This window comes from Crocuta crocuta, unplaced genomic scaffold (assembly GCF_008692635.1).
Source record: "Crocuta crocuta isolate KB4526 unplaced genomic scaffold, BGI_CrCroc_1.0 scaffold184, whole genome shotgun sequence".
Lineage (NCBI taxonomy): Eukaryota > Metazoa > Chordata > Mammalia > Carnivora > Hyaenidae > Crocuta > Crocuta crocuta.
Genome location: NW_027530006.1, coordinates 700,428 through 714,449, shown reverse-complemented (window position 1 = coordinate 714,449; position 14,022 = coordinate 700,428). Strand labels below are relative to the sequence as shown.

Sequence of the window (14,022 nt, the reverse complement as noted above, 5' to 3'; positions counted from 1 at the left end):
CCAGTTCTGGTTGACTGGTCAGCAGAGGCAGACCTTCTTGTCCCAGGTGCTGGGTGCTGAGTTGCTGTCACCGCCCCCTTGGACTCAGGCCCTTTAACTCCAGTCCTGCCCACCCCCTCTGCCTGGGCTCAGCCTGGGGGCCGGCAGCACCAGGCGGAGGCGTCCTCTAGAAAACAGAAATGGCTCTGCTCTTTGCTTCCTGTCTCCTCCCATCAGAAACTTCCAAGAAGTTATTATTATATAGTTTTAGGTTTGAAATGACCAACACTTAAAATACTAGAGATGTCACTTAATTGTGGTTTTTTTCTCCCTCCTTGTTTTAGAAAGCCAGACAGGTTTAGCAAAGTGACTGCAAACAATAGCTCCAAGTTGCTAGGTGGGTGAAGGAGCCCATGTCGGGGAGCAAGCACAGGGTCAGGGCAGCCCCCATCCAGATGGCAGATCTTTCCCTGCCAGAGCAGGGGGGCCCTGACAGGGCTTCGTGCCACAGGGCATTGGGGTCAGCTGCACTCAGGTCACATGGGCTTTGCAGATAAAGGGCTGGGTGCAGTTGGGGAGAGCGGGGAGGGTGGCAGGCACCTCAGATGGGAGGTGAGGCTGGGGCTGTGGGAGGGCAGGGAAATGAGAAGCAGGCAGACAGTAGAGGGCTGTTCTGGGGAAGAGCGGGGGTGGGTGGTGTCAAGGACAGCGGGTGTCGAGGATCATTCTGGGAATGGTGGTAACATTTGCTGAGGCAGCTGAGCACATTGGCAGGAGCGTCCCCTGTGGCTAAGCTTATAATCCAAGGAGGTCTGCTGGGGGGCGTTCCTGAGCCCTGGGGTCTAAGGGCTACAGTGTGGTTGGGGGGGGGGCTTGTTCCTGCCCAGCATCTACTTGCCCATATCTTCTGGCAGGCAGCCTGGACCTCAGGGTGGACAGCTGCGGAACGGAAATCATTTGGGTGGTCTTGCGTGTGAGACTACCTGTTGTGTCCTGGCACGTGGGTGAGACTATGTGTGTAACTGTGTGAGCGACTGTGGCTCCTGTCACCAGGATGTGTGAGACCTGACGTGGGCCCCAAATGGGTGTGACTGAGAGTACAGGTGTGTGAGTGTGTGTGACTGTCAGATCGAAGGTGGAATGGGGGGAGGGGGGGTTGTGTTGGCACAACACACGTGTTGGCGGCCGGATGTCAACACGTGTGGTGCCTGGGCGACGGTGGATGCCGGTCTGTGCGTCGCAGCAGACGTGACTGGGAGCATGCGCACCGCAGCTCTGTGTTCCGGGGGCGCATGCGTGTGAGTGAAGGCGGCGGGGCTCCGTGCGCCGCGTGCCGGCACGTGTCCACACGTGTGGGTCCGCGGGCGGTGCTGATGGTGTTCTTTCCGCTCCCCCAGGGCTTTGCGGGAGAGGCGGCTGTTCATCCGGAGGCAGCACCTGGGCTGGCGTGGGACCATGACGCTGCCCTGGGAGCCTGCAGGAGCTTGGCTGGCCGTGGCCCTGGCCCTGGCCCTGGGCCCAAGCGCCGGTGCGGCGGCCCCGAGGCAGGACTGCACGGGCGTCGAGTGCCCGCCACTGGAGAACTGCATCGAGGAGGCGCTGGAGCCGGGCGCCTGCTGCGCCACGTGCGTGCAGCGGGGCTGTGCCTGTGAGGGCTACCAGTACTACGACTGCCTGCAGGGTGGCTTCATGCGTGGCCGGGTGCCCGCTGGCCAGTCCTACTTCGTGGACTTCGGCAGCACCGAGTGCACCTGTCCACCCGGCGGCGGCAAGATCAGCTGCCAGTTCATGCTGTGCCCAGAGCTGCCCCCCAACTGCATCGAGGCCGTGGTGGTGGCTGACAGCTGTCCACAGTGCGGCCGGGTGGGCTGCATCCACAGCGGTCGCAAGTACGCTGCTGGCCACACCGTCCACCTCCCACCCTGCCAGGCCTGCCACTGTCCTGACACCGGGGGTGAGCTCATCTGCTACCGGCTCCCTGGTTGCAACGGAGATGCGGAGGCCATGCCTGCCGCCACCGGGAACTTCTCTGAGGCTGAGGAGGGTGACCCTGAGCGGCACTACGAGGACCCCTACAGCTATGACCAGGAGGTGGCCGAGGCTGAAGCTGCAGCAGCCCTGGGGGGAGAGCTCCAGGCAGGCCCAGGGGGCCCAGCTGCTCTGGGAGGTGGCAGTCAGCTGTCCTCCGCCATCCAGGCCACCCCCTGGCCGGCTGCCCTCCCTAGGCCCACGGCGGCTGCCGCCTTGGGTCCCCCAGCCCCCGTGCAAGCCAAAGCCAGGAGAGTGACCGAGGACAGCCAGGGTGAAGGGCAGGGGGAGACAGAGGCAGTGACCGTCAGGGAGCAGGCAGCAGCAGGTGGCCCTGGGGAGCTGGGTGGACTGCCCACTGCAGGCCCAGCTGGGCCTGGTCTCCCTACGGCAGAGGACGATGCAGAGGCTAGGGCAGGGCCTGAAGAGAACCTCATCCCGGAAGCACAGGTCACTCCCCGCAGTGCTGGGCGGGAGGGAGCCGGGTCTGTTCTGGGGTCCAGCGCAGCCAGTGTCCCCCCGACACCGCCCACCTTGAGCTCTCCTGAGGGCACGATGAAGCCCAGCCTCCACACCATCCTGACGACGTCTCCTCGTGAGGCAGCCCGAGTCCTCCCTACCCAGGAAGTGCCCAAGCAGCCACCCGTTCTGCCCCGTTCTCGGCCAGAGGAGGACACAGATCCCAACTCTGTTCATTCTGTCCCCAGAGGTGAGCCTGAAGGTAAGACTCTATTCTGGTTCCTCCAGGAATAGAGAGCCCAGGGAAGGGCAGCCTCAGGACCCCTGCAGGGCCCCAGGGCCCTGCACATTTGCCTGGGGCACGGAAAGCTGGGTCTGTGGGGCCAGGCCAGAGACAGCCAGCCTAGCCCCTACACCACAGGGTGGGAGGCTCTGAGATGTTCAAGCTGGCGGTGGGGTGGGTAGGTAGGGGTGGGGTCCCCGTTGCAGGAGGCGCTGGGCTACCTCCTAGGGCTGTGGTTGAGGGCTTCTCAGACATACCTTATCAGGGCTGGAGGGTCCCTGAGGAGGGTTCTAGCTTAGGTGCAGGGGAGGGTGCCCAGTGGGGTCCACAGGTGCCCTGGCACAAAGTGGGGAGTTTGCAGACTGGCACAGCTGATGGCTCACGTCCTCTCTGACAGTAGCCTCTGGGCATGGCTGTGTTCTTGGAAGGGGTGTGGTCTCTCAGGGCTCCTCAGGAGACCATGGTACCAAGTGGCCACCCCTTCCAGCCAGGGGTCCTGTTTACACACACGTCATCCTTGTACCCACCCCGCTCAGCACTCTGCCCTGGCACCCACCTTCTCAGAGGAGAAGCCAGAACTCTCTCTTGGAGCCACAGGCTCCACACAGTCTGCTCCCAGGACCTGCTGTACCACCTCTCCATCACCCTTGTCTTAGTCTTAGTCTATTTGTCTTAGTCTATTCTGGCTGCTGTTAACAAAAATGCTACGGATTGGGGGGCTTACACAATAAGCCTTTATTTCTCACAATTCTGGAGGTTGGGAAGTCTGAGATCAAGGTGCCAGCAGACCTGGTGTCTGATGAGAGCCCACTGTGTGCTCATTGTGTCCGTGTCCTGCAGACGAGGCTGCATCTCATCTGAGATACACTAGAGAAGGGGCCAGTTTTCTTGCAAAAAGGCACTAATCCCATCACAAGGGCTTCATGTTCGGGGCCTAATTATGTCCCCAAAGATCCATCTCCATATACCATCCCCGTTAGGGTTTTAACATATGAATTTGGCGATGGGGCTTAAACACTCAGTCCCTGCAGATCTCACCTGTCACCCACTCTGCATAGGCTTCTGACCCCCTACAGGTAACTTCCAGCCCCAGGGCATTTATTTGCACTTGCCACCCCCTCTTCTTGAAATGCTCTCCCATGTATCCATCTGGCTCCTTCCTTCTTTTCTTCTAGTAAGCTCTCTTTTCACGGTCACCTCCCCAGAGAGGCCTTCTCTAACCAGTTAAAAGAGCACCCCACCTTTCTCTTACCCTGCTGTAATTTCTCTTAGCAACACCTGGCATTATAGAACACAGTGACTTTAATGTCATCTCCCCTAGTAGATTGTTAGTACCATGAGTGAAGGGACCACATCTGTCATCTTCTCTGCCATGCCTGAGGGCCTCCATCAGGGCCTGGCAAACCCAGTGGTGCTCTAGAAACTTAAGGTGAATAAAAGTGGACTGGTGGGGGCTTTCTGGCTATGCCCCTCATCACCCTTTCTCACGCTAGCTCCCTTTCCATCCATGAGCACCTTAGATGGACGTATTCCTTCTCTTCCATCCATTTGCTCACACTGTTCCCAGCCAACTCAGGCAGCACCTCCTCCAGGAATCTTTCCCTGTGTCTTTATGCCTTGTCTGATCCCTCCCTAGCCCCCCTCTGAGGGTACCCTAGGCAGGGGTCTGATTGTCTACAGAGCCCTCCCCATAGCTGAGAGTCTGTGTTTTGTTCAATCCTGTATTATATGTAAACCTCTATAAACTGTCTTTAGGCATGAAATGTGAACAGGCCCTGATGGGCCCTGGGGAGGCAGAAATGGACCCCTGTGGCCCATGTCCATAGGCAGGGGGCTGAGGGAGGGATGCCTGGAGGGTATCTGGGAAGGTTTCTTGGAGGAGGGGGCCTGAGGGGCCTCTGGGATTTGTGCAGCATTCCCATACACCCATCCTGCTGCCCAAAGCTGTGTGGCCTTGGGCAGGTCTCTCAACTGGCCTGGGTCCCCCATCTGTCAAGTACTATAGCTCTTGCTGGGCATAGGCTGTGTGCAAAGCTTGTGTGTATGTGGCATGGGGGTGAAATTGCAGGGTTCTCCTGACCCGCAACCTCCCCAGCCAGAGGGCTCTCCTTCTGGCCTTGATGATGGAGAATGGGGCACAGAACTTACCCTCCTCAGTGCCAGGCCCCGTTTCAGTGACTTGACCCTTCCCACAAGTTGGGGAGGTGGGCTCTTTAACACTGAGCACATCAAGGCCAGAAAGGTGGGGCGTTGGTGGGCTGGGACTGGGGCGGTGGGCTTGGTGGGGGAGGACTCCTCCTCACCCCGCCCTGAGGCTGCAGGATGTGGGGAGAATGTGTGGGCTGGGGTGGGGGCTGTAATGAAGTACATGTGTGCCCGGGGAGAGCTTGCAGGCCTGGCTCTGGAGCCTTGGTGCACGCAGCGTGTTTGGGTTGCAGCCTCCGCCCCCACCCCCGCCTCTTCTTCCAGAGGCCTCTCTGTGGTTCTGGGCCTGTGGAATCTTGGAGACTTATTTTGTTCTGAGGAGCCCTCATTCTTTTGTGTTTTTTTCTCTCTGCCCTGAGCTTTCTCAAATGGATTTTGGGGTGTGGCCTTTGATGCGGGCTGCTGGGGGGCAGGGGCCCTGATGGGGTGTCCCTTCTCCCTCTGAGGGCTGTCCTGGAAGAGGGCCCAGCACACAGAAAGCCCAGAGATAATCAGGGCATGGACAAGCAGCTGCACTTTTTGGTGTGCAAGGAAAGGAAGGTGTGGGACGTTGGGAGCTGGGGGAGCTCGGCCCTGGCCAGATAAACAAGGGCTGGCCTGCCTCCCTCCACCCCATCTCTCTTCCCTCCACTTCTTACCCAGTGTCCAGCCATCACCCACCCATCCAGGCATGCTGCTCCACCTACCTGTGCACCTTAGGCACCATTTCCGGCCTCATTTTCTCCATCTGTAAAAGCAGCAGGAAAGTCCCTGCTTCATGGTGACATCTTGAGGTTTAAAGGAGCTGATTTGTGCCTGGTGCTCAGCATGGAGCTTAGCGCTTGCTGAGTAATTAAAAATGTTAGCCATTGTTCTTTACCCTCTATTCTTCAATCTACAGATGTTTTCAGAACACACTCTCTGCACAGGGGTATGCCAGTGCCAGAGCAAGGCTGGCACAGCCTCTCCCCTTCCGAGGTCTGATGGGGGAGACGGGTGTTAAATGGATAAGCACACACAGGTTTCTTGGTGGCTAAAGCTGAGGACACACAACTCATGGGTGGGGGTCAGGTGCCCGATTGAGCATCCTTAGGGAAGTAGGGACTTTGGAGGTCCCTGGCTGCTGTCGGAGGAAGGGACTGGGACATCCCAGGGGATGGAGGGGCCCTCAGTGGGGAGAAGCCGGGGAGGTAGCTTTGCCTTGTTCCCCCATGGGGCTGGCTGAGAGCCGGGCCATAGGGCCGGAAATGACCCCAGCTCTGTTGCCATGGCAGCCTGGGGGCCTGGGGAAGGCGGTTTCCAGCCCTTGCCCCAGGCCTGGCTGGTGTGGGGGTCTTGTCTTTGAGCCGGAGCTGTGCCAGGGATCCCCACTGCCTCTGAGCATGTCCAGATGTGGCCTAATGGAAGCCACATGCCCGCCCAGAGATGCGGGGAGAAGGGGTCTGAAGCCTGTTGTCACTCAGGGGCCTTTGTGACAGTGCCTTCCCCACCTACCACTGGGCTGGCAGATGGAGGGAGCCAGGGACTTCTCCTGCTGCCCTTCTGGGCCCCAAGGGAGGGCACCGTGGGGCAGGGTGGCCCTCAGGAAGTCGGAGTTTCCCCTCCTGGGAAAGGCTCCAGCAAAACCCCTGTGGGACCCCAGACCACGTGGCAGGAAAGGGGACCCTTCCTCAGGACCCTCGGGTAACCAGATTCTGCAGGGCAGGGGTCCTTGGTTGCCTTGACATTCTGGTTAACAAACAGACTTTAAAGCTCAAAATAACTGTATTAATCGCAGATTCCTTGCAGTGTTTATGACTTGTGCTGGTACAATTGGGAGCACTCTGTGACCATGAACCCCTTAAATCCTCCCTGCTGCCCTCTTAGGTCACAGCAGAGGAATCAGGCTTCTCATCTGCAGACACGCACGCAGGGAATAGTGGATCCGGGTTTCCCTTGCGTTTCTTGGTGTCTTCATCCCTGTCACTTCTGAGTGCCCGGTGTGTCCACGGGCTGTGACAGATGCTGAATGTACAGTGTCAAAACCCAGCACAATCCTTGCTCTTGGGGAACTTACAGTTTAGTGGGGGAGACAAGCCAGTGATGTTCTGAGCCATGACCAGGGCTGAGGAAGGAGGTGGGTGTGCTCTGTGAGTCTGTCTGGGGGATCTGACTTCTCCTGGGGATCAGAGAAGGCTTCCTAGGAGAGGTGATATTTGAGCACGAGGGCTTGTTAAGTGGGTGGTAGTTGGCAAGCAGAGAGAAGAGAGTGCTCCAGGCAGAGGACACAGCATGTGCAAAGGCCCTGTAGCTGGAAGGAGTGAATTCGATTGAAAGGAGGCTGTGTGGCTGGGATGAAGCTAGGGAGGGGGTAGGGACGTGATGGTGTTGATCCTCAGGCTGAAGATTTGGGTCTTTGTTCCAAGAGCACTGGGGAGTTATTGCAAGTGTAAGTCAGGAGGGGTATGATCTTATTTGCACAGTGCAGCACTCCCTCTGGGTGCTGGAAGGGGGAACACAGGGCAAGCACTGGGCTTTCCCAGTGTCTGTGGGTTCCCAGCCACACCCTCCCACCCCCTGCCCAGGATCACCAGTCTGTGGCTCTAGGAAAGGGACTTGCCTAGACTCTCCCCATTCCCCAGAGGATCCTTACAGACCTTCCTCTCTCTTCTCATCTTGGCCTGTGGGTGATTTAAACTTGTGTGGGGCCTGAGGGAGCCAGGTTGGGATTCTGGGCTCCTGAGCCCATGTCCTATGCAACAGAATTACCTCCTGCATGAGCTCCAGGCTCCCAGATGGAGATGGCCTGTGGGGACCACAACCGTACTCAGCAGCAGAGCACAGCCAGGAGAGCTCATGGGGGTGGGGGTGGGGTGCAACCAACCCTTCTGTCCTCGCCCCAAACCACAGGGCCTTGAGATGGGGTCTCTGACTGCTAGGTGCTGTGTGGGGCCTGCTGAGAGCACCAGAACAGGCAGACAAGGGCCCGGGCCCCCCACAGACCCTGCATGTCCACTCTAAGTCCTCAGTCTGAAGCCCACCACTCACTTGTGTGATCCAGGGCCTGGGACGTCGCCCCTGTGAGCCCCACTTTCCCTGTTGACAGAACGGCAGGGGCGCACGTGCCCAAGGCTGTGGGGGGACGACGTGTCAGGAGGGAGGCCTGCATGGAGTGAGGACACGGGTCTTCACGCTCCTCTCCCCCGTCCACTTGTCACTGTCTTTCTGCAGAGCATTTTTGTAAGCAGTAGAATTTTGTTGCGAGTATCTTGAAATTGGAAGATTTCACTTCAATTTCAGCTCTCAGACTTTCCTTGAAAATTGGGAGTTGTGGGCACGCCAGGCCTGGGTGCCACAGGCCGGCTGTCGGGGGAGCTGAGAGGGGGCTGCCCACCCTTCAGACCAGATGGGTGCTCTGCACTTGGCTGCACTGCGCTCCTCAGTCCCGTCACCAGCCTGGCCTCAGTTGGCCGTGGGGTGGGGACCTGTGCTGGGGGAACCTGTCTGAGCATAGAGTTTCTTCCTGGGGATCTGCGTGGCCATTCTGTGTTATGGAAGGGAAGCTGGCATCCCGGGAGGGGACGGGGGCTTTCCTGGAGGTCACAGTAGAGCTGGGCAGGGGGCTGCAGTCTCCCAGTGTGGGAGGTGGGTGGGCTCATGGCTCCTATCGGGTGCCTGAGACACAGGTGGATCTGAGTGGCCTTAGCTGGGCCCTCCCTGCCTGCCCCAGAGCATATGCATGTGGAGGAAATGGGTGCATTTCACAGCCACTCCCCATAGTCAGGGTCAGGGGCCACAGCCAGGCCTGTAGTGGGTTCTTTATTTTAATTAAAAAAATATATATATTTTTTATTTATTTCTGAGAGAGAGAGAGAGAGAGCATGAACAGGGGAGGGTCAGAGAGAGGAGACACAGAATTGGAAGCAGGCGCCAGGCTCTGAGCTAGCAGTCAGCACAGAGCCCGATATGGGGCTCGAACCCACGAACCATGAGATCATGACCTGAGCCGAAGTCGGACGTTTAACCGACTAAGCCACCCAGGCGCCCCGAGGAGGCTTTAGAAGGAAGTCAAGAAATCACATTGTATGACTGTAGTTGAATATGATGGCAAGAGAAACGGAAGTGACAGCTTGCTGGTGTCTGTGGTCGGCCGGCAGCTCCGCGGGGACTGGCTGGCCTGGGACAGCCTCCACCAGGGTGGTTCGTGTCTGCCCTCTGCATTCTGTGCCCTCCAAGCCGTAACTGGCCTCTGCACTCCTCTGTCCCCTCTAAGCCAGTTAGCCCTGGCTTGTTCTCGCCCTGGAAACAGGGCTCCTGGGGAAAGATTAGAAGCACACAGGGTTCCTGGGCCTAGGTTCAGAACTAGCAGAGCGTTTCATTTACCAGGTTTTGTTGCCAGCTGGTCAGGAGGCCAGCCCAGGTGCAAGGGCTGTGAGGTCACCTTGCACAGGGTGTGCCTAACGGGAGGGGGAGAAGTGCGCCTTTCAGTGCTGGGACTCTACCCCAGAGCACCCTGGGCCGGATGCTCCATGGACCTCATTTCACTTAGTTCCCAAACGACTTGACAGTGAGTCTCTTCCCACCACAGGGAAAACGTTTGTTGGCCCGTGGCCCAGCAGCAAGTGGTTGACCTGGGTTCGTCAATACTTAAGGCCTGTCTGGACTTCCTGCTGGCCGCCTGCTGGCTGGGCACAAAGCTCCCCGGGTTTAAGCTGGCTCTGCCCCTTACTGGACTGTGCAACCTTAGGCAAATGGCATGATTGCTTGGGCCTTGGTTTTCTCATCTGTAAAATGGACTTCCTGAGGGCTGCTTCCCACAGCTGCGCGCTCAGTTGGCAGAAGGCTGGTGCAGGGGACCAGGTGCTGAGGTCTGTTGCGTAGCAGGGCCCTGTTCACAGCTGGCAATCTGCGTGCCGACTCCAGCCCTGGGTTGGCGGTGGGGTTGAGGGGGGGAGGGTCTCTGTCAGGAGGGCAACAGCTCCTGTGTGCTGGGCTGCTTCTGTTTCTACACCAAACCTGAGGCAGCTGATGCGGCCGTCTGGAGGCTGAACCTAGCCCTCTGGCCTCCTGTACCCTGTTCCTCCCAGAACCCTGGGTGCCTCCCTGAACTGGAGCTGAGAAGTCTGTGTTCAGGGCTTCCCTGAGGGCGGCGTTAGCATCTTCTGCCTGCCTCACCTCCCCCAAGCCCAGCCAGGATTGTGTGTGGCCTCTGAGTCCTTTGTCCTGCAGCATCTGGGGCCTTGAGCGGGAGGCCTCTGCACACTGAGGCCAGCATAGTGTCGCTGAAGTTCTCCCGGGCCCTCCTTGTCCACTCCAGGGTCTCCATCTAGGAACACGGGGTTGGGGCTGGTCACACAGGGGTGGGCCAGCTTGGTCCTTAGAGGGTGAATCTTTGGGTGTAAATCCTGCCTCTGCTGCTGTGGCTGTGTGACCTCAGGCAGTTAACTCCTATACCTCTCTGGGCCCCAGTGTCTGCATCTGTAAGATGGGAGAGTGATCTTACTGGCCCAGGAGGAGTAGGAGAGGGTATGTCAGTCTGCGCAGGGCTGCTGCTTAGGACTGAGTTCCCGTCTTTCCCGGGCCAGAGGGCCGCTGGCTCCCTGGGGGTGGGCGTGCGGACTTGTGTGTTTGTTTACATGAACGGATGTGTGTCTTTTCTGGTGGCCGGCAGTTCCTGCTGGTGAAAGGGCAGCGAGGCCAGGCCCAGTGGGGTTGGGGGGGGGGGCGCTTCCTCCCTGCCCCCTACCCCTGCGCTGTTACTCTGGTTGCCTGCAGATGTGCAGGGCCCCTCCCCAGCTGTTCCCTCCCTGCCCTGCAGTTCTGTTTCAGCACCTGCCAACGGAGTCAGCAAATGCCCGTTCCCAGAGGCCCGTTCCTTCAGCAGCTCGGCCTGACCCTGATGGCGAGGCTGAGGTGGGCAGGGGTGCCCTCCGTGAGTCTTCACTCTCACGGCTTGGCCTGCCTGGGGGAGCATGCGTTACGTGGCAGGTGCCCTGCTGCTCATGGGACATGTATGGGGGCTCTGAGCCTTGTGGTCCCCCGTCACTAGAGGTGGGGTAACTGAGGTGTGGAGAGGTCAGACGGTTGTCCGAGGTCACTGAGGGCAATGAAGCAGACGTTTGCCAACTCGCAGCCCTTTGCTACCTCCTTGGGTTTGCCCAGTTGCCCAGCGTGAGTACGTAATTCCCGCTGTCAACAGACTCGCTGTCAGGACTGCTCTGTGTCACCGGCCCACAAGGGGCACATGGGATAGGGTTCCGGGTTCTCTGGGATCCATGTCGGGGAGGGTGGAGGAGGCTGAAGAACAGTCTGGCTGCAGGGAGCCACCTGCCTGGTCCAGAGCGCCCAACCCCTGAGAGGGGGTGGGGATGGGGGGAGTGACGTCTGTCCCACTCACTCACTCAACGTGCTGTGGTCCACACGCTCTGAGCCAGGGATCCAGTGGGAACCAGAAAGGAGAACACCCTGGGAGGATGGACCTGCAGTTATGAGCAGCCTTTAAGAGGCACAGGAGAGGGAAGGAAAGCCCGATGCTCGAGGCGAGGCAGCTGTAGGGCGAGGGCCGCCGGCCGCCTGGGTCCCGTGGGGGCCATGGCACCAGGAGGGCACCTGGTGTGCAGGGTCAGCTGCTCCCCAGCTCCGACCGTCACCCTGGGGCAGGCAGGGGAGGTCCAGTGTGGCCCATAAGTCTGGGTTTTCCAAAAGAAGCCAGGGATCTGGAATTTTATATGAAGGTTCCCCATCTGTAAGTGTTGTCAACGAGTTCACATATAGGAAGGCCCTGGTAGAGCGCACAGTGGGTCCAGTTTGCCACCACAATTTAGACTCACTGAACACCAGCTACGCTACCCCTTCCCACCCCTAATCACACAGCTGGGACACGGAGACCCAGAGGTGGTGAGGGCTGGCCAGAGACTCTCCATGAGGTCAGGGTGCGGGCCCCCAAATCCTGGCTCCCAGCCTGGCGTGTGCTCCCCTCCCAGACTTCGCTGCCAGGCGGAGTCAAAGTGCAGGAAACAGGTAACACACGTGAAGGGCCACGGAAGAGAGTGTTGTGAAGAGGCCGCGTGCACAGGCAAGGGCAGGGCCAGGGCACCAGCAGGGCCTGGGGCCATTGGCAGCCTCGCGCCCAGGCCTGAGTCTCTAGGGCAGCTGCGGTCTTCAGTAGAGGAGGCCACGCCTGCTCTGTCTGCGAAGAGGGGGCCGGGGGCAGATCCGGGACAGACGGGACAGGCTGCAGGTTTGCTGTGGCTGGGGAGGGATCAGGGTCTCTGCAAGATGCCACGCCTCCCCGGTGCAGTTAGGGGGATGCGCTTCCTGAGACCAGTGACCCCCGATCTGTGGAGCCACTTGCTGGCAGTCAGGCAGAGACACTGCTTTGACAGTGGGCATGTGAGTCTGCAGTGCCAGGCAGAGGTCTGGGCCAGAGGCGGGAGCCCGATCTGAGAACAGCGGGGTTTCTGTTTCTGCCCCATCAGGTTTCCCCCACGTGGCAGGTAGGCAGTGGGTGGATGGTGGGTAAGCACCCAAGGAAGGATCCTTGATTCCCTGTCTATCACCACATGTCCCTCATACCTGGATGCAGGAACAGAGAGGCCAAGGCTCTTGCCTGAGGGTGCTCAGCCAGTGGGGGGCAGAACGGGCTCTGGGTGGGGTTCTCTGGCTTCCTAGCTCTCTGCTACCACTTACACCCAGCTGTGGCCCTCAGTGTAGCATGTGGTGGTGTCAGCCCACCTCTCCTGGGCTCCTGAGGTGGTGCTCACTGCTCTGCTTTGCTCACTGAGCTGCCAGTCACTGCAGGCTGCAAGGGACAGAAGATGGAGGTACTGGGGGGTGGGGAGAGAATTGGTAAAGATCTAGCTGGAGTCAGTGGCCTGGTGGGGTTGTCAACCCAAGTGTGCCAGGTAAGAGAAATGCAAAGTTGCTGGGCAGAGTCTCTGGGAATTTGGTTCTGGAAGGGTCCTAGCCTGGCCCCTTAGGAATTCTGGGAGCCTGAGATAACAGGCTTGCAGCCCCTCCGCCTCTGCTGGTGACTGACTGGTCCCGGGGCACCCACTGCCTCTTCTCCAGGCCGGGTTTCTGTGTCAGCACCATCACCTGGGGCTTTGCAGAAAACCTCGATGCTGCCCAGCTTCCTGTTTCTCCTACAAGGAGAAGAAAACTTTTCCCATTTTTTATGTGTTATTTTAATTTCTGTAATTTTTCAACCAGTCACTATTTATTAAGGTAAAAACAAGTGTTTACCTTGTTCTTCTAGAAAAAAACTGGCCTGGGGAAGCCAAACTTGCCTTATAGTTAAACATCTCTTATTAAACTGTATGTTTGTGTGGTGTGTATGGACTGGTAATTAAACTGAACTATCCAGAAAGACCAGTGAAATAGAATTAAGTCATTTATAAGACTCAGGTGTAAAATAAAGGGCCATCCTGAGATCCAGAATTTCATCAGACTCCTCTTTAAGCAAAAGTGTATATAGTCTCTTAAGTAGCAGCAAGTTTCTTACACTCATAGTGATGGAGATATAATTCACCGTTCTTTCTGGGGAGGGACAGAACACATCCCAAGTGTCTTGATGAAGTCTGTGCATTTGGTGTGAGGTTTGAATGATCCTGGAAGGCTGCACTGGGGTGGGGGCTGGGAGAAGCCTCCCCCTTGGACCTGGTGTCTCTGTGAGCTACAGCAGGCCAGGAACATGGCCGGTAGCCTGGGGCGAGCCTGAGTGGAAGGAAGGACAGCTCGTGTTTTAGATGAGGGCCATCAGTTGGTGAAGGACCATAGTGGGCGTCTGCCCTTGGCCACATGGACTGTTTCAGAAAGCTGTTTGCCATGTTCTAATTCTGGAGTGATATTCCAGTGACTGGCTCATTCTTCAAATGTTGAGCTGTCCACTCCTGTGTCCCTGTGTCCCAAAGATCTCAGGATCTTTGTCCTGTCCGTGGTCTGGGGAAGCTGTTTTCTCAGAAAGCGGCGCTGGTCCCATTTAGCTTTTCAGAGTTTGCCTCCAGGTTCTCTATGCCTGGTGACTCTTTCCAGGGTCGCACCCTCTAAAAATGATGCCACTTCTACGTACGCCCTTAGTTTTAAAAAATTTATTTTGAGAGGGAGGGGCA

At 58.1% G+C, this 14,022-nt stretch overlaps 1 protein-coding gene across 3 annotated transcripts in view; it reads left to right on the top strand.

Moving 5' to 3' along the window:
* Positions 1–1,372: 1,372 nt before the first annotated feature.
* Positions 1,373–14,022, top strand: part of FBLN2 (fibulin 2) — a 52,459-nt gene continuing 39,809 nt past the window's right edge. For 2 of the 3 annotated variants that reach the window (XM_077763736.1, XM_077763733.1), the window contains exon 1: positions 1,373–2,728. In XM_077763736.1, the coding sequence (XP_077619862.1) occupies positions 1,435–2,728 (1,294 nt within the window). In that variant the 5' untranslated portion in view covers positions 1,373–1,434. The remainder of the gene's footprint in view (positions 2,729–14,022) is intronic. The other variant, XM_077763734.1, reaches the window with a different exon arrangement.